Here is a 19,537-nt window from a genome sequence, read left to right as displayed (position 1 = left end):
ATCATCATCTCATAGTTTGTGAGTTCAGGGCTCACTGCTGTCAGGGCAGAGCCTGCTTCAGAGCCTCTGTTCCTCTCTCTGCCCCTCCCAGCTTACACTCGAAAGAAAAAACAAAACAAAACAAAACAAAAGATTCTCTCTCTCCCTCTACTCCTCTCCCGTTTACACTCTCTAAAATAAAAAAATTTTAAGAAGTAACTTTTCCCCTAATTTATTACAAGATACATATTCAATGTACTAATTTTAAAAACACAGACCAGCAAAAAGAAGTCACTCAAAATTCCACCAATCAGAGACCAGGAGCAGTAACAATTTAGTATATATTCCTCCAACCTCTATTCCTTTTTATATTAAAAAATTTTTTTAATTTTTATTTTTAAGTAAACTCCATGGTCACATGTGCGGCCTGAACTTACAACTTTAAGACCCAAAGTCACATGCTCCACCAACTAAGCCAGTCAGGCAACCCCAACTTTTTTCTATCCATATGTGTACTTCTACTACCAAAAGGGGAATATACTGCAAATACAATTTTATAACCTGTTTTCACCTAATATTTTTCTGACAAATTTTCTTCAATATCACTTTAACATTTACATAGTCTTCTACTATATACTATGGTACACATTTATTTAACCAATTCCCTATTGTATATCACATTGTTTCCAATTACCACTAAAAATAATACTGTGATAATCCTTATGGCTAAGTCTTTAAGCATATCCAAGATCATTTCCTTGTAAATTCCTAGAAGTTAAGACTGCTGAAGCAAAAGAACTCTGTTCTTTCACCACTCACATAAGGCAGAACACTGGACAGGTACACAATAATTACATGCTGATTTGAAACACCAGAATAAGTAGGGAAAGTAATAAAAAAATGAAACTTCTCTAAAGATGTCCAAGAAGACCAAAACAAATGTTGGTACTCCCTCCTATGCTAAATTGCCTGGGAAGGCTTAAGTATGGTTTTACATAAAGCAAAGAGGTGAATGCTATAACCTCTTAAAGGTTTTCTAAAACTAACAAGTTTGCCTTAATTTGTTGTGACAGAAAAGTAAAAAAATAAAGACAACTTTCTCATTAGAGTCTCTGTACTCTTACCTTTTGATGGAACTGAAGAAATCCCAAATCTGTAGAAAGAAAAACAAGTTAAATTTTAGGAAGCTGTTCACACTCCTGGTTGTCTGTCTCCGTGTCAAGTGTACATATGGCACTTCTTGCTTGTGATCTCAAGCCTTGCAATCATTAGCTAATTCTAACAACCTCATGAAAGAGGTTCAGTTTACTCTTTTTCTCACCAAGAGCCCACAGAATAAGCTAAAAGGGAGCCTTATCAAAATTGGGGGAAGTCAGTTTCCGACTTTCACCTATTAGAAAAATTCTGCTTGATAACACCCAATCTATAGCTACTACATCCAAATCAGGAGAGATGTTCTGAACAAAGCCAAAAAAGAGTATTTCTTTTCAGCAAGGTCTCTATTCTACTTAAAATCAAGAATTATATTTAAAATCTAGGATCATGCCTCCACCTTTGTATTATCACTATCTCAGATATAAAAGGCTCAGGACACTCACCTTGCTGCCCGAGCAGCTTTTTTACTCTCTAAGCTCACAGGTACATTGAATCGCTCAGCTCTCTTCTGCATTCTCTAGGTGATAAAAAGACAAAAAAAGTGGAAGAGAAAAATTAATTTCTGGTTTCCTTCTTTAAAGAGAAAAGTTGTTTAGAAGAGGGTATCTTTAGAACATCAGGAGTATATTTCATAAGGTCTAAACTGAGAATACTGACACCCCTAGAGGATATCAGGTTGTATCCACCCAGGGCTTAACTCAACAGCCTTTTCCAGAAAGCAAACACAAAAGACTATTATTACATTCATGTCCTCAAAAACAAAAGGAAAGGAATAAAATAAAACCCACATTCTGCACGAAGCCAAGAAGACAAAAGCTGTGTTTAGTTGACCTTTGAAAACGGATCAAAGGAACAGCTTGGTTCCAACACTAGTAGTACTCTTTCAGTTAGAAATGAGGCAGTGTTGTCCTATGCCATCTCTACTTTAAAGGTACCAAAACAAAACAAACAAAAAAAACCCCCAAAAAACCCCATACATCTTAACTGGAACCTAACTTCAGAGATCTTGACACAAAGTTCAGAGACATTTCAGTCTTACCAGCTGTCCAGTAGTGACATCTTCCCTTATTTTTCATCTTTTCCAAGGTACAATCCTCCCAAACTCTAATCCTAGTTTGCCAACATCTAAAGAGAGATACCACTAAAGCCTTAGTATTATATACAAAAAGACTAGGGCTTCAAAGATGACTATGCCAACCCAAATATTTTCCCAAGTGCAGGTGGCAGAAAAATATATCAATACCAAAATCTGTCAATACTGATTTTCTGCGTATGAGTCAGTTCTTTAAAGTGATGATACAGATAGAATAAAAAGGGTGCTTGGGTGGCTTAGTCAGTTGGGCATCCAACTTCATGATCTCAGTTTGTGAGTTCGAGCCCCATGTCAGGCTCTGTGCTGACAGCCTAGAGCCTGGAGCCTGCTTCGGATTCTGTGTCTCCCTCTCTCTCTCTGCCCCTCCTCTGCTCATGTTCTGTCTGTCTCTCTCTCAAAAATAAACATTAAAAAAAAAAAAAAGTAAGAAACAGAAAGATATATAGAAAGACTGCTTTTCTACTAGGGAGCAGAATACCTACCTCAGTCTGTGGTATCTCAGATGTAATTTTTACCACTTTCTTCTCTGTTGTCCTGGAAATGAAAGACATTTTTTTTTTAATCAGAAAACTTATTAATATTCTAACCCTAAACCTTAGAATGTAAAAGAATTCACCTGAATCAGGTCTTCTGTCCCATTATCTCTCCATCATCCCTTAGTCCAAAAAAATATGAAACCCAGGAGAACTTCAGTTTCTTGAACTGCCATCTATTGATGAGTTCAAATAACAGACTAACTTACTTTGCTAAATAAAGTATTAAAAAAATAGGGGCGCCTGGGTGGCTCAGTTGGTTGAGCGTCCAACTTCAGCTCAGGTCATGATCTCACACTCCGTGAGTTCGAGCCCCACATTGGGCTCTGTGCTGTCAGCTCAGAGCCTGGAGCCTGCTTCAGATTCTGTGTCTCCCTCTCTCTCTGTCCCTCCCCTGCTCATGCTCTGTCTCAAAAATAAATTAATAAAAACATAAAAAAAAAAAAAGTATTAAAAAAATATATCAGAAAAGAGGCCTGGGTATATACACTGGGTTGAAGGAAAACACTCAAAGGACACCAAAAACCATTTCATTTACTTTAGGAACTTTAAATTTACTTCCGGACTAATGACTATTCCTCCAATCCTCATTTAAATGGCAGCTCTCAATTTTCATCACGACGACGATTAACAAGTGTTATTCTACAAGCTCTGGTTTCCTTGTGTTAAAAATCCTTTATTTCTCCCATGGGGACTGTAGCTCTAGCTACAATAGTCAAAGTGAGACAAATAAAAATGCCAAAGGGAGTAGGAAGAAAAAAGGCTATGGGGAGTTTGAATTAGGAAAACATGGTAAGCTACTAGTCAAAAGGTTTAACAGAAAACAAAAGAGGGGGGACCATAGGGGTGGGAGACAAAGTTCGGAAGTACCCAGGATAAACGGAAGGGCATTAACCCTCCACCAAACAACTCCCATAAAACTGTGGGTCATAACCAGTCTCATTAAGGTCCCTCATTTAAAGACATGGACAGCCTTTGTTCCAGTATCCCGGACACTTTTCCCATTTGATGCCCTGAAAGGTAGTAATGGTTTAATGGCATTTTCAGAGGAAGCAATTCTGGAACAGGAACTTACTCTCTCCATCCTTTTGTTGGAGGTCCCTGAACTGACAGATGAGCAATGGGTGCCCCCTGCTGACCATAACTACATCCTACAATATTTAACTGCCCTGTTTGGGGATGGAGGGTGTTGGTGAGGGGTGGGGAGGAGATCAAACTAGAAACAAGCATATTTTGGGAGAACCTCAAGCCAAAGATGAAGCAAGAAGATCTCCTTTTGAATGTTCAAAGCACCTATATTAGCCCTGAATATTCCTACTTTAAAGAAATTCCTGAATTCTTCCCATTTCCTGGTCATTCTTCCTTCTCCAGCTCTCTCTCTGTCTTGTTCTGGCAGAAAGGGTCACTGAAGTTTAATGTTTTACTTGAAGTCCAATGCCATTAAGACCTCCGCCAACCTCAAGCTAATGACTTTCTTCACATTCCCATCTTGAAGCACAATTACTGCAGTACACCTCGTGGTAGAAAGGGAACCCCAGAGAGGAAGCTTCCTTCTGCTGTGTTCTAACTCCTTCAGGCACAATTAAGCTCAAGCCATAAATACACATCACATTTTGGAACTCACGGGAAATTTCTTCTCTTCACTGAGAAATTTCTCTCCTACTCATAGGCACATACAAGACATCCTCCAAACTTCAGGGACCCAGAACCTTTCTGTAGTCTAACCACGACTATCCCTCTAAAGAGCAAAATCACCTCCCCAAACACACACACTTTCAAATTCCTTGTTTAGAAATTCATTAATAAAATCAAAGCCCTCTAAATGAAAGAATTACACATTTTATATATTCTAAGGATAATGAAACTTCTAGAATTTTCAAACTTCACTGTTAACCCACACAAGCCAATTATCACTGTATTTACCTCATCTTCTTTCTTACTCTAGAAGTCCCCAAAACATCAGTACTTTAAAGCTATTCTATAGGGCGCCTGGGTGGCTAAGTTGGTTAAGCGTCTGACTCTTGATTTTGGCTCAGGTCATGATGTCACAGTTTGTGAGTTCAAGCCCCATATTGGGTTCTGTGCTGACAGCACGGAGCCTGCTGGGGATTCTCTCCCTCAAAAATAAGTAAGTAGGGGCGCCTGGGTGGCTCAGTCAGTTAGGCGTCCAACTTCGGCTCAGGTCACGATCTCGCGATCCGTGAGTTCGAGCCCCGCGTCGGGCTCTGGGCTGATGGCTCAGAGCCTGGAGCCTGCTTCTGATTCTGTATCTCCCTCTCTCTCTGCCCCTCCCCCATTCATGCTCTCTGTCTCAAAAATAAATAAACGTTAAAAAATGAAAAAAAAAAAAAGTAAGTAAACTTAAAGCTATTCCATAAGCCATTTCCTTAAGGTAATATATCTAAACATAAACCTCCTATGATGGAAGATAACTACATGGCTTTAGAAAGCAGTAGTGTTAGACAAAAATGCACATCCCCTTGCAGCAAATCCACTGCAAGGAGTTTATCATATGGACATACTTGTGTCAGTATAAAAATAGTTATACATAACAACATTCAGCACTGCATTTTTTGCTACTATGAATTATCTAAATTTCCACCAATAGGAAACTGATGAAATTACTGTTTATCTATAGGATGGAGTACTATTAGCTGCTAGAAAGAATAAGGTTCTAAATTGAGAAGTATTAAATCTGGGTGATAGGTATATGGGGATCTATTATACTATTCTCGTAACTTTTGTATATACTTGCAATTTCCCATAACAAGCTAAAAAAAAAAAAAAAAAAGACCTATCACTTACAAGGATAATTATCCTTATTCCATACAGCTGATGTGAGGATTAAGCGACAATACACGTAAAAATGCTTATAACCCTGCCTTGGGGCGCCTGGGTGGCGCAGTCGGTTAAGCGTCCGACTTCAGCCAGGTCACGATCTCGCGGTCCGTGAGTTCGAGCCCCGCGTCAGGCTCTGGGCTGATGGCTCGGAGCCTGGAGCCTGTTTCCGATTCTGTGTCTCCCTCTCTCTCTGCCCCTCCCCCGTTCATGCTCTGTCTCTCTCTGTCCCAAAAATAAATAAAAAAAAAAAAAAAACGTTGAAAAAAAAAATGCTTATAACCCTGCCTAATATACACAGTAAAACCTTGGTTTGCGAGCATAATTCATTCAGGAAACATGCTTATAATCCAAAGCACTAGTATTTCAAAGCGAATTTCAAGAACCCTTGGCTCAGTTGTGATCATGTGACATTTGGTGTCACATACTACTTGTATTGCAAGCTATCGCTTGTTAATCAAGTTAAAATTTATTAGACATGTTTGCTCATCTTGTGGAACACTTGCAGAACAAGTTACTCACAATCTAAGGTTTTACTGTAACTCACATTTAAATAAAAACATTACATGTAATGATACAAAAAGATCTCCAGATCTGAAAAAAAATCAAGGAACCCACAATATGTCTGGTGTGTGTATGTATCTGTACATACACAAAATCCCCATATAAAACATTCTGAGAGAATATACTGAAAACTTCTGGGAAGTCAGATGCGGGTGAGAACAAGAGGTACATAATTCTCTATTTATATACTCCTCTACGTATTGTTTGATTTTCACTAACACATATATGATCTCTTATAATTAACTGCATAAATATAGCTACGAGGAACAAAAATTTTAAAAAGGATTCAACTGTTACTAATGTGGAGTATAAAATGGCCAGACATTCATAGAAAGAGTCCCCCAGAAAGATGTTTGTGATCAACCTTTTTGTCTGTCTGTTTTATTATCAACCTTGTGGGATAAATAAATCAAGATCTACTTCCCACTCTAGTACTTTGGCCTCCCTTCCTCCACTGTAAATCAAAAAAGGAACAGAAAATATAGTGTTACCTCAGAGATATAATCTCTGCTCAGTACCCTCCCTCCTTACAAAATTCCTTATACAGAGAATCTATATGATTCTCTATATGGAAAAAGAATCACCTATTATGGTGCTACCCCAGAGGCTAGAACTAAACTCTGTCTGGGCTTGAAGTCTCCTGGTCTTAATTATCTATTACATAACCCAGAGACAAACTACTTTGCTTCACTGGGACCGTGTACTTAAAATGAATTAGACTCTTCTGAAAATGATCTAATGAGAAATGAAAAAGACAATGAGAGGGCACCTAGGTGGCTCAGTTAGCTAAGTATCTGACTCTTGATTTCAGCTCAGGTCATGATCTCATGGTTCATTAGATTGAACAGTGCAGAGCCTGCTTGGGATTCTCTCTCCCCCTCTCTCTACTCCTCCCCCGCTCACTTACCCTCTCTCTCAAAATAAATAACCTTAAAAAAAAAAAGAAAAGAAAAAAATAAAAATCCAATGGAAATGTATAAAAGGTAAGCAGAGTAAAAGACTAAAACCCCTCCATTAGGGCGCCTGGATGGCTCAGTCGGTTGAGTGTCCGACTTTGGCTCAGGTCATGATCTCACAGTCCGTGAGTTTGAGCCCCGCGTCGGGCTCTGTGCTGACAAATCAGAGCCTGGAGACTGTTTCAGATTCTGTGTCTCCGTCTCTCTCTGACCCTCCCCCGTTCATGCTCTGTCTCTCTGTCTCAAAAATAAATAAATGTTAAAAAAAAAATTTTTTTTTTTTAAAAAGGAAAAAAAAAGACTAGAACCCCTCCAAAACCCAGAACTGTCTGCCCTATACTCAGATCATAAAAAAGGGATAGTTACATATCAACAGTTTTCTCAGGGGGTTCTTCCTCTTTGATAGGCAGTTCTATGGGCTTTGGTTCTTCTTCCTACAACCAAATGAAACAATGGTTAATATAAATCAACAGTAAATACCCACCAATAAGAGAATATGAGAACTCAAAAATGAACCAATTTTTCAGAACCTTCATTCCCCCTCTGTGCTCCCCTAGCACATTAGCATTTGAGCCCTATAATAATTGATGTTAAGCAATGTGGCCAAGGTAGCAGCCACACTGACTAACCTTACTCTCCAACTCACCTCTGTTTCATCTCCCAGTACATCTTCTTCATTTGCCTCCTCTTCAGCTAAAGAATATTAAAATATTCAGGTCAAGCCCTGCTAAAAAACCATCTTGATCACTGTACTTAGGCTAGAATTATAATCATTCTGCTTTCCCAAAATAAATTCAATAATAGAAGGTAAAAATGATGCTCTTAAAATTTGTTCCACACGGAGAAAATAAAACAGTATTCTCTAACATTAATACAAAGTTGAACTCCAGCTGGACTGAAAAATTGTGGTGAGGTCAAACGACAACACTAGTAAAAAGTAATGTGGGAGAATATCTTTAAGATTTAGTGGTGGGGAAGGATTTTTGGAAAAAGCCCTTAAGCAAAAGTAATATATGAAAAATCGCAGATTTTCCAAAACTAAGCAAGGACACCATGGAAAAAGAAACAAATGACAAAGAAGGTACTTGTGCCTAAAACCAACAAGGGAATAGTTACCAGAATGTCAAATAAATGTCTGCAAACTAACAAGTGAATATGGGAACACCAACAGAAAGACAGCAAAGGAAAAAGCCAAAAAAAACCATGAACACAACAAATGTCCAAACATTTTAATAATTAAAGGAAAGTATATTGAGCCAGTAGATTAGCAAAAATTAAGCCACTTGATAAAATAGTTCCAAGTTCAGGTGTGTGGAGGAGATACAAGAACCCTCATGCACTGATGATGAGAGTGTAGATTTACAGAGCAATTTTGGAAAACAATTTGTCAATGCTTAATCACATCAAATACACATTTATAAATAGATATTAATTAGCAATCCCATTCCTGGGTATAAACTCTCACAGAGAAACACAAAGGAACATGAAAGTAGACCAGGAGGCAATACAGGTGTCTATCACCAGGTGAATTAAAGTAAAATGTGGTGGATTCCATACATGGTAGAACACTATGCAGGAATTTGAATTAAAAGACTAGATGACCACACAGCTGCAGGCCATACGAATAAGTCTTAAAAAGAGAAAAAAAAAGAAAAAAAAAAAAAGACAGTACTTAGAGAAAAAAAAGCAAGAAGGCAGGCTATGGCCTCATTGCCAATTCTATAAAAATACTGTATTCCAAAACAACACTACATGGTTTACAAGGACAAAGACAAAAATTACATATCAAGCACATTGGAATAGATGCCTAAGGGAGCTGGGGTAAAAGAAATGAGAATAAAAGGGAATAAATAAAAATTACAGCAGGGACTTGTACAACCGGGGATAATAATATGCCTTAAATAAAGCGAGTTTTGTTTTTAAAAAGGTGGAATTACAGAACGTCAGAGCTAGAAGGGACCAGAGATTACCTAGGTTTATGAATTTCAAGGGTGGAAACATGTGTCTCATTTCATAGATCAGAACAGACACCTAATCATGTAAATAGTGACTGTTCAAAGTGACAGAATAAATTTGTCATAAGAGGATTCAGAATTCAAATCTTCCCATTCTCAGTCTAACGATACTTGTTTTCCCATACTTCCTTTTAAATAATTTGCTGAAATAAACTTAGTGTCTTAAAAAAGGGGGAGGGGTGTATTTCTTTACATTATAACCACTGTTTTAAATGATCAAGAGTTTTCCTGACACAGTAAATTAAGAACTTACATCACCAACAACCTAAAGGAAGAAAAGAAATCTTCATACAGCAGAGCCTAAAAATTAACCCCCTCACTCATATTACTCTGCCTCTACAAAGCACTCACCATGCTCTTCAAGATATGCCTGGAGCCTGTTGATGAGATCTTGTTTTATTCCCTTGGTCTCCAAACCACGAGCAAGACATTCCTGCTTTAGTTCAGCAAGCTGAGAAAAAAGAGTAAAGCTTTTCCTTAGTTAACAGAATGAACCTGGTGATTTAAAAAAAAAAAAAAAAATTACTTCTCACAATAAAGAAAAAATGAAAAGTTCAATCCAAAACTACTGCTCCTAACTACACCAAGCCTCCAGATCCACAAAGATGGTCCACTTCCCTGTAACAATAGTCAATATACAAAAGGACTTTTCTAACAGATGGTGAAGAGTAAGTGTCCTACTTTAATAATAATTAAAAAAATGAATCTTTAAGTAGAAAATCTAATTATCTAAAAGCAGATTCTTCTTACTATTATCCCAGATCCTTTACTGCAATCTACTATACACATGCATACAGGCCTGACCACTGAAGAATTAGGTAGATGTGTTAGCTATTTTAATGTCAACAATCAAAGAATCTAGTCAAAGTGGAAAAAATATCTAATGGCATGCCATAGGGTTCTGTGGAAGAGTTTTAAATTTTTTTTAACGTTTATTTATTTTTGAGACAGAGAGAGACAGAGCATGAATGGGGGAGGGTCAAAGAGAGGGAGACACAGAATCCGAAATAAGCTCCAGGCTCCAAGCTGTCAGCACAGAGCCCGATGCGGGGCTCGAACTCACGGACCGCAAAATCATGACCTGAGCCAAAGTCGGCCGCTTAACCGACTGAGCCACCCAGGCGCCCTAGAAGAGTTTTAAATCAGTAATTTGACTAAACAAGTAACAGGTATGCTTATCAACTGTGCAGACAACAGGAGGAAGGATCAATGGATTACTGACAGAACTAAGGGGTGGGGAGGGCAGGGAGGAGATCTCTTCAGAGAGAACGAGCCAAAAAGAAGATTCAATTTAGAAGGAATAGGTATACCTATAATTACATTTATATTCAAAACTTAAACTGTTCAAAAACCAGATAAGGAAGATCTGACTCAACAGTAACTCTAAGGATACAGACCTTAGAATTTTAGATGATTACAAGTACAAAGAGGGTTAACAGTATGATTTGCTGCCAAACTAATTCCAGGTTATGGTAACTGAAAAACAGAATCTATATTATTAAGTGATTATTTATTTGATTCTTATTTTAAGAAGTATAATGACATGCTGATCCAAGGAAAACAAGCAGGAAAAGGAAAGCTCCAGAAATCCTATATGCAGATCACTGCACAAATAGATGTGCACTGAAAGAAGACCAATAAGAAGTCAGAAAGCAGATCCCTATAGAAGAAAAAACTTTACAATTAAGGGAATATGCTGGCCATCTCTAGAAGGCTTTCAACCAAAGGAGCATTTGAAAATGGAGAGGAGAGCTTTTCTCCCCCCCACAATGATTGGGCAAATGGAGCATTCATTGAGCAGGTCAGGCAGGCAAGGATACTTAAAAATGTGGAATGGCTGCACAGCATAACATGGCCTCTTTTAAAGTCACTTGGATTCACATTCCAGCTTTACCACTTACAGCTGTGTAACCTTGCATGAATAACTTAACCTCTTTGTGCCTCAGTCTCCTATGAAATGGGGATAATGCAATAAATAGTACCTATACCATAGGGTTGTTAGGAAGATTAAGTCAGTAAATATTTGTAAACCATTTACAATAGTGTTTGACAAGCTAGTAAGCACTTCATAAGTGTTAAACACTGGGTGAAGGGTTAGACAAGATTAGAATCACTGCTTCTCAGATTTCTGAATTTCACAGATCAGTGTATTTTTTATTAGGCAGACTGATAGGGCTGCCAGCTTTTTATAATATTCCAACAAGATGGATACTTTTATAAAAAACAATAAAAACTGATTACTAGAAAAAGGATCACACATTTGGATGGAGCACTGATGCCAAACTGCTAGAAAAAGTTTCTTTCCTTTCTTTTTTTTTTTTAAACTTAGCTCATCACTAACCAGTAACAGTTCATGGACCAGCACTGGCCTGCAGGCCATACCCTGAATAGTATTAAGCTAAAATCTAGACTTAAGTGATCTCTAAGGTCCATTTCTTAAGAATCTGGGTCTTTCCCACATCGGTACTTTGTTTCTTCATTTTCTTTCAGCTTCCTGGAGAACAAGGCTTTTGATTTTAGTTACAGTTTAAAAAGTTTTATTAGTTCCTTACAAAAGTACTGTTCACTGTAGAATGGTTTGAAAATTCCAAAAAGTATAGAAGAAAATAAAATCTTATGTAAGCCCAACACTCAGACATCTAACATTTTAAATATATCGTTTGTGTGTATGTGTTTAGAAGGTGCTGGTTGGTTATTTACATAGCAATACAACTTCTTTATTTCTTTTAACCCCTTATCTTCCTCAGAAGCCTCCATTCCTTTTCCCCCTGGTTTAAGTAACACTTTTGGTAAATATTCAGACAATTCAAAGTTTGACTGGCTGGCTCAGTGGGTAGAATATGAGACCTTTAAAAAAAATTTTTTTTCTGACATTTGCTCATTTTTTGAGAGACAGAGCGTGAGTGGGGGAGGGGCAGAGAGAGAGAGGGAGACACAGAATCTGAAGCAGAAGTAGGCTCCCGCAACCCGCAAACTGTGAGATCATGATCGGAGCCGAAGTCTGACACTTAACTGATTGAGCCGCCCAGGCGCCCCTAGAATATGTGACTCTTAATCTCAGGGTTGTGAGTTCAAGACCCACATTGGGCATGTAGCCTAGTTAAAAAAAATAAAATTAAATTAAAATTAGTGGCGCCTGGGTGGCTCAGTCAGCTAAGCATCCGACTTGGGCTCAGGTCATGATCTCACAGTTCGTGGGTTCGAGCCCCACATCGGGCTCTGTGCTGACAGCTGAGAGCCTGGAGTCTGCTTCTGATTCCATCCGATTCCGTGTCTCCGTCTCTCTCTGCCCCTCCCCTGCCCACACTCTGTTCTCTCTCAAGAATAAACATTAAAAAAAAAGTTAAAATTAAAAAAAAAAAAGCTCAACTTTCTAACAAAGCTTTTCCTCCCTCAAACTGGATAGCATTTGACATTTGACATTAATCATTCATTCTCCCGATTTCCTCTAGTTTACAAATCTTGAATTTTAATTCAAATCTTTTTTCATCTGTTATCTCTCAATCTGGTTTGTACATTCTTTGAAGGCAGAGACGCCTTATATAATTTATAATATTTCATATGACAGGAACTGAAATTTATTTTTTTAATGTTTATTTATTTTTGAATGAGAGAGTGCAAGTACAGGAGGGGCAGACAGAGAGGGGACAGAGGGTCTAAAGCAGACTCCGTGCTGACAGCAGAAAGCCTGACAGGGGCTCAAATCCACAAACCCTGAGATCATGATGGGGGATGAAGTCAGATGCTTAATCAACTGAGCCACCCAGGGGCCCCTCAACTTTATTTTATTAATCCATGCCAGATAAAGTGCTAAGTACTTTGTTTTTTATTTTTTTAATGTTTATTTTTGACAGACAGAGAGAAAGAGAGAGGGTGCGTGTGAGCATGAGTGGGGGAGGGGCACAGAGAGAGGGAGACACAGAATTCCAAGCCGTCAGCACAGAGCCCGATGCAGGGCTGGGATTCCACCAACCATGAGATCATGACCTGAGCCAAAGACAGACGCTTAACAGACTGAACCATCCAGGCCCCCACCTCCAACAGCACTAAGTACTTCTGATTTCCTCACTTAATCCTCACAACAAATATATGTGATTAGTAGTACAACCCCACTTTATAAACTAAGAAATTAAGAAAATGAAGCTTAAAAAAATTCAACAATTTGCTTAACAATCACACAGCTAAAAAATAGTAGAGATAATATGCCAGCTCAGGCTCTTTGATTTAAGCTCTATCTTAACTACCAAGATGCTGGCACTGCTCTCATATACAAGCTCTATCTCCCCGCCTTTTAAAAAAAAATTTTTTTTTAAGTTTATTACTTTGAGAAAGAGCCAAGTGTGTACACGCACGAGCAGGGCAGGGACAGAGCAATGGAGAGAAAGAGAATCCCAAGCAGGCTCTGCACTATCAGTGAGGAGCCCTTGACGTGGGGCTTGAACTCATGAATCCTGAGATCATGACCTAAGCCAAAATTTAAGAATTGGAGACTTAGGCGTGCCTGGGTGGCTCAGCTGGTTGAGCGTCTGACTTCAACTCAGGTCATGATCTCACAGCTCGTGGGTTCGTGCCTCGCACCGGGCTCTGGGCTGACAGCTCGGAGCCTGGAGCCTGCTTCGGATTCTGTGTCTCCCTCTCTCTCTGGCCCTAACCCACTCGCATTCTGTCTCTCTCTCAAAAATAAATAAACATTGGGGCGCCTGGGTGGCGCAGTCGGTTGAGCGTCCGACTTCAGCCAGGTCACGATCTCGCGGTCCGTGAGTTCGAGCCCCGCGTCGGGCTCTGGGCTGATGGCTCGGAGCCTGGAGCCTGTTTCCGATTCTGTGTCTCCCTCTCTCTCTGCCCCTCCCCCGTTCATGCTCTGTCTCTCTCTGTCCCAAAAATAAATAAAAAACGTTGGAAAAAAAATTTTTTTAAATAAATAAATAAACATTAAAAAAAATTAAAAGAGTTGGACACTTAACCTACTGAGCCACCGAGGCACCCCTCTATCTTTTCCTTGCTAGCTCTTCTTCCATCTAACCCTGTGAATACTGATATTCACTAAGACTGCTTTGGCCTTCTTCTCATTCCATTTATATCAAAAGCTTTATTTTTAATATTTATTTATTTTTGAGAGAGAGAGCACAAGTGGGGTGGGGTGGGGGAAGAGAGAGAGAGAGAGAGAAAGAGAGAGAGAGAGAAAGAAGGAGACACAGAATCCAAAGCAGCTCCAGGCTCTGAGCTGTTAGCACAGAGCCTGACTCAGGGCTCGAACTCATGAACTGTGAGATCATGACCTGAGATGAAGTTGGACGCCCAACTGACTGAGCCATCCAGGTGGCTGAGCCACCCAGGCTCCCCTCAAAAGCTTTTTCAATCTCAGAATCCAATCATTGGCAAATCCTGTCAGCTTCACTTTAAAATACAGTAGTCCCCCAGGGCACATGGGTGGTTCACTCAGGTTAAATGCCCATCTTTTTTTTTTTTTCTAAATGTTTTTCTTTATTTTTGAGAGAGAGAGAGAGAGAGCACACAAGCAGGCAGGGGAGGGGCAGAGAGAGAGGGAAACACAGAATCAGAAGCAGGCTCCAGGCTCTAAGCTATAAGCACAGAGCCCGACTTGGGGCTCGAACTCATGAACTGCAAGATCATGACCTGAGCCGAAGTCAGACACTTAACCGAGCCACCCAGGTGCCCCAAGTGTCTGTCTTGATTACAGCTCAGGTCATCTCTCTCTCCCTCTCTCTCTGCCCCTCCCCCCTTCAAAATAAATAAGTAAACATTTAAAAATAAAACAAATACATAACATAACATAACAGTAGTCCCCCACTCATCCACAGTTTTGTTTTCTGTGATTTCAATTACCCTGGGACAACTGTAGTCCGGAAGTACATGATCCTCCTCCCGACACTTCATCAGGTCAATAACAGCCTAGTACTATGTCCTAATGCCTGCATCACTCACCTCACTTCATCTTAGCACGAAGGCATTTTATCATCTCACATTATCACATTAAGGTTGAGTATAGTACAATATTTTGAGAGAGACCACGTTGACATAACTTTTATTACAGTATATTATAGTTATTCTATTACTTACTGTGTTAATCTTACTGTACCTAATTTAAAAATTAAACTTTATGGGGTGCCTGGGTGGCTTAGTTGGTTAGGCGTCCAATCTCGGCTCAGGTCATGATCTCATGGTTTGTGGGTTCATGAGTTTGAGCCCCGCGTTGGGCCCTGTGCTAACAGCTCAGATCCTGGAGCCCGCTTTGGATTCTGTGTCTCCCTCTCTCTCTGTCCCACCCCCACTATGCTCTGTCTCTCAAAAATGAGTAAATGTTAAAGAAAACAAACAAGTAAAAATTAAACTTTATTATAAGTATATACTTATAGGAAAAAATACGATACACATAGGTTTCCATACACTAGATTTTAGGCAGCCATTGGGGGTCTTGGAACATATCTCCTATGAATGGGGGGTGGGGGGAGGGATCTACAGCATCCAGAATCTAACCCTTTCAGGTCTTTGATACAAATTACTGTAAAAACTCTCAGCCCTTGCACCTCATTATAGTTTACTCTCAACAAAGTATCCAGAGTGATCTTTTAAAAATTTAAATCAGGAAAAAAAAAAAAGTCAAAACATGTCATTTCTCTATTCAAAAATCCCCCACTGGTTGCTTATCTCAAGGGTAAGCCAGAGTTCTAATCACCTAAAAGGTCTTCTTATAACACTTTGCATGTAAGACTCCCAACTTCACATCTGAGTCTCTACTTTGTTTTTTTTTTTTTTTTTTTTTTTTCTTTTTTCTTTTTTTTTTTTTAAAATTTTTTTTCAACGTTTTTTATTTATTTTTGGGACAGAGAGAGACAGAGCATGAACGGGGGAGGGGCAGAGAGAGAGGGAGACACAGAATCGGAAACAGGCTCCAGGCTCCGAGCCATCAGCCCAGAGCCTGACGCGGGGCTCGAACTCACGGACCGCGAGATCGTGACCTGGCTGAAGTCGGACGCTTAACCGACTGCGCCACCCAGGCGCCCCTGAGTCTCTACTTTGACATCACCTTCTCACCAAGACCTTCCCTAGTCACCCTTTTTAAAATTTTAATACCCTTAGTCCCACTGTACTACTACCTAACCCCTTTACTATTTTTCTCTACAGACCTTATCACTATTTGACATACTATAAATTTTATTTATTGAGACTTCCCCCACTAAAATATAAACTCCATGACAGCAAGAATTTCATCTGCTTTGTTCACTACTATATGTTCAAAACCTATGGTAGCACACATGGTAGGTACTCCATAAATATTTTGAGTAAGTTGCAAACCTTTCCTATCAGCCCTCAGCTCTTGAACTAGAGACCCACATTTGCAACTATTAGACATCTCCAAGTGCAAATCTCAAAGACACTTAAGCCAAAAACTGAACTACTCTTCTCTGTTCCACAAAACTGACTTCTTCCTCTTCTCTCAACCTAGACTACTCAAACCTTGGATTCATCTTTCATTCCTCCTACATCTAACTGATCTATACATACTTACAGTTTTATATCCCAAATTTCTTTCAAATTTACTCATTTACTCCCATTGTAATAGCCACTACCTTATTTCAGATTTTACTAAGTTTATTCACTTGACAGTTATTGAACACCCATTCCATCAAGCATTATCTTAGATACAAGGAAATAATCATAAACAAAAGATAAAAGAGTTCTTGCCCACATGAAGTTTACAATCTGGTAAAAAACAAAAACAAAAACAACGCAATCAATGATCATTAATATAATGTTTAATTAACATAAAAAAGTACAGCATACAGGGCACCTGGGTGGCTCAGTCGGTGGAACATGTACTCTTGATCTCAGGGTCGTGAGTTCAAGCCCCACATTAGGCATGGAGTCTACTTTTTAAAAAAACAAAAGTACAGGGTCCCATGAAAGCATTTAAAAAGTAGTCAAATCATGTGTGTGGATATGGAGAACTTATCCTACCTAAGGGTTCCTTGGGTAAATGATGTTTGGCTGGTATCGGAAGGGAACTAGCAGTTAATTAGTTAATTAGACAAAGGTATGGGGGATGGGAGTGGCAGGAGCACTACAGCCAAAAGCATGTATAACAGTTCTGGGTTCCGAGGTAAGACAGGCTGTAGTGCAGTGATTAAGAACACAAATCTGGAGGGAAGCCTGGGTGGCTCAGTCGGTTAAGTGTCCAGTTCCAGCTCAGGTCATGATCTCACAGTTTATGAGTTCCAGCCCCATGTCAGGCTCTGTGCTGACAGCTCAGAGCCTGGAGCCAGCTTTGGATTCTGTGTCTCTCCCTCTCTCTGCCCCTCCCCAGCTCGTGCTCTGCTTCTCTGTCTCTCTCAAAAATAAACATTAAAAATTAAAAAAAAAAACACAAATCTGGGGGACAGGCTATTTGGATTTGAGCCACCACTTATTAGCTCTGCAACCTAGGGGGCAAGTTACTCAGTTAATCTCTCCGAGCTTCCAATTTTCTCATTTTGAAATGAGAATAATAGAGGCATTTACCTTACAGGGTTATTTTGAGAATTACATCAGTTAACCTATGTAAGTAGCTTCAACCAGATCTTGCAACATAGTAAATGCTAAGTGTTAGTAATTAACACAGTCATTCTGAGGAATGAAATAAAATCAAGCCACTGTGGTTGGGAGTGTAAGAAACTAAGCTGGATTTATAAGAATATAATTAAAAGTTGTTTTCTTTTTTTAAGTTCATTTATTTTGAGAGAGAGAGAGAGAGGATGCGCATGAGCAGGGAAGGGGAAGAGACAGAGGGAGAGAGAGAATCCCAAGCAGGCTCCATGCTATCAGTTCAGGGCCCAACACAGGACTCCATCTCAGGAACTGTGAGATAATGACTTGAGCCGAAATCAAGAGTCAGATTCTTTTTTTTTTATTTTATTTTTTTAAACGTTTATTTATTTTTGAAAGAGCAAGAGAAACAGAGCATGAGCCTGGGAGGGGCAGAGAGAGGAGGAGACACAGAATCTGAAGGAGGCTCCAGGCTCTGAGCTGTTAGCACAGAGCCCCACACGGGGCTTGAACTCAGGAGCTGTGAGATCATGACCTGAGCCGAAGTCAGACGCTCAACCAACTGAGCCACCCAGGCGCCCCAAGAGTCAGATTCTTAACCAACTAAGCCACCCAGACGTCCCTATAATTAAAAGGTTTTAAGCAGCGGAGTGACTACTATAATGAAAATCTAACTGGTAAAAATCTCTGTCTCCAGACCCCATCCTCCATACTGCCAAAAGAACAACAACTGATCATATCAGCTCTTCCTTTCAAATTTTCAAAGGCTCCTCACCTTCCACCTGCATGACAAAAAACAAACACCTTACACAAGTCAAAAGGCCCTTTTCAACATCACTCCATTCCACCTTTATGGTTACAAAGTTCACCTGCTTTCCAAACTATCTTCAACCACCAACACACATGCGCTTTATGCTTCAATATTATCTAACACTATACTATACACCCTTGTGGTTCTCTTTGCAGTAGTCCCTGTTTTCAGCATGGACTATAAATTTGGTACTATTATAATTCAAGGCATTTTCATCCACATTCAGTCTCTTTCTGTGTTAGAATGACTGCATTTCTACAAAATCTTCAGAAATTTGCTGTTGATGTGGACTTACATATCAATCCAATTAATACTTTCCCCTCTTACTTCAAAGCTTGTTTCTTTCTTCTGGGACTCCATACTAAAGCCCCAAATTCTTTTTATAAAACTGGGAGGAGTTTTTAAAAAAGAGATAAAACTCTAAGTCAACCCAAAAATCAGGATCACTCCATCAAGATCGCCAGTGGAACCAAACATTAACTGTCCCGGAAGTCAGAATTAAAGGCATAGGTTCTTAACCAGAGGTCCACGGACTCCTCAGGGCTACAAGGTAGTTTTATGAAGCCCCTCAAATCGCATGCAAAGTATGTGTACATGCCTTTTTCTGGGGAAAGGGTCCATACCTTTCATCAGAGTTTCAAAGATATCTGTGACCTCCAAAAGGTTAAGAAGTGCTCTAGAGAAAAAGCAAAGACAAGCAAATGTGATTAAAAGAGTGAATCTTTTTCAGGCTGTCAGGAGTGCCTCATGTTCTCTCAGACTATAAAACCCGAAATCAGGTCAGAGGACATTATCCTATCAATATCGAATTTAATACACACCTGACAAAACAGATCGCATAGAAAGAATCACTCCATAAACCAATATAAAATCCATAAAGGCAAGTCATACACAGCTGGTGACTTACTCCAGTGATTTCAAAAGTGGAATAAAAAGAAAATATTAAATCTTCTATTCATATTTCCTTTTTATCTCATTCACTCAAAACTTTCTTTCCTGTGCATGCTTTATAACATACATAACATTATGGCAGAACACAATTTATTTAA

General features: G+C 39.3%; 1 protein-coding gene across 2 annotated transcripts in view; it reads right to left on the bottom strand.

Moving 5' to 3' along the window:
* The window catches only part of SARNP (SAP domain containing ribonucleoprotein), a 56,615-nt gene that overhangs the window by 35,547 nt on the left and 1,531 nt on the right, over nt 1–19,537 (bottom strand). For both annotated transcript variants that reach the window (XR_009265621.1, XM_058742449.1), the window contains exons 2-7: nt 9,485–9,584; nt 7,765–7,811; nt 7,485–7,552; nt 2,710–2,761; nt 1,578–1,651; nt 1,104–1,132 (exon numbers count right to left, since the gene is read on the bottom strand). Coding sequence is in view for 1 of the 2 variants with exons in the window: in XM_058742449.1 (XP_058598432.1) it covers nt 1,104–1,132; nt 1,578–1,651; nt 2,710–2,761; nt 7,485–7,552; nt 7,765–7,811; nt 9,485–9,584 (370 nt within the window). In the remaining variant the exon portion in view is untranslated. The remainder of the gene's footprint in view (nt 1–1,103; nt 1,133–1,577; nt 1,652–2,709; nt 2,762–7,484; nt 7,553–7,764; nt 7,812–9,484; nt 9,585–19,537) is intronic.

Source organism: Neofelis nebulosa, chromosome 8, assembly GCF_028018385.1.
Source record: "Neofelis nebulosa isolate mNeoNeb1 chromosome 8, mNeoNeb1.pri, whole genome shotgun sequence".
In the NCBI taxonomy this organism is placed as follows: domain Eukaryota; kingdom Metazoa; phylum Chordata; class Mammalia; order Carnivora; family Felidae; genus Neofelis; species Neofelis nebulosa.
This window is presented reverse-complemented; position numbering and strand designations above follow the sequence as displayed.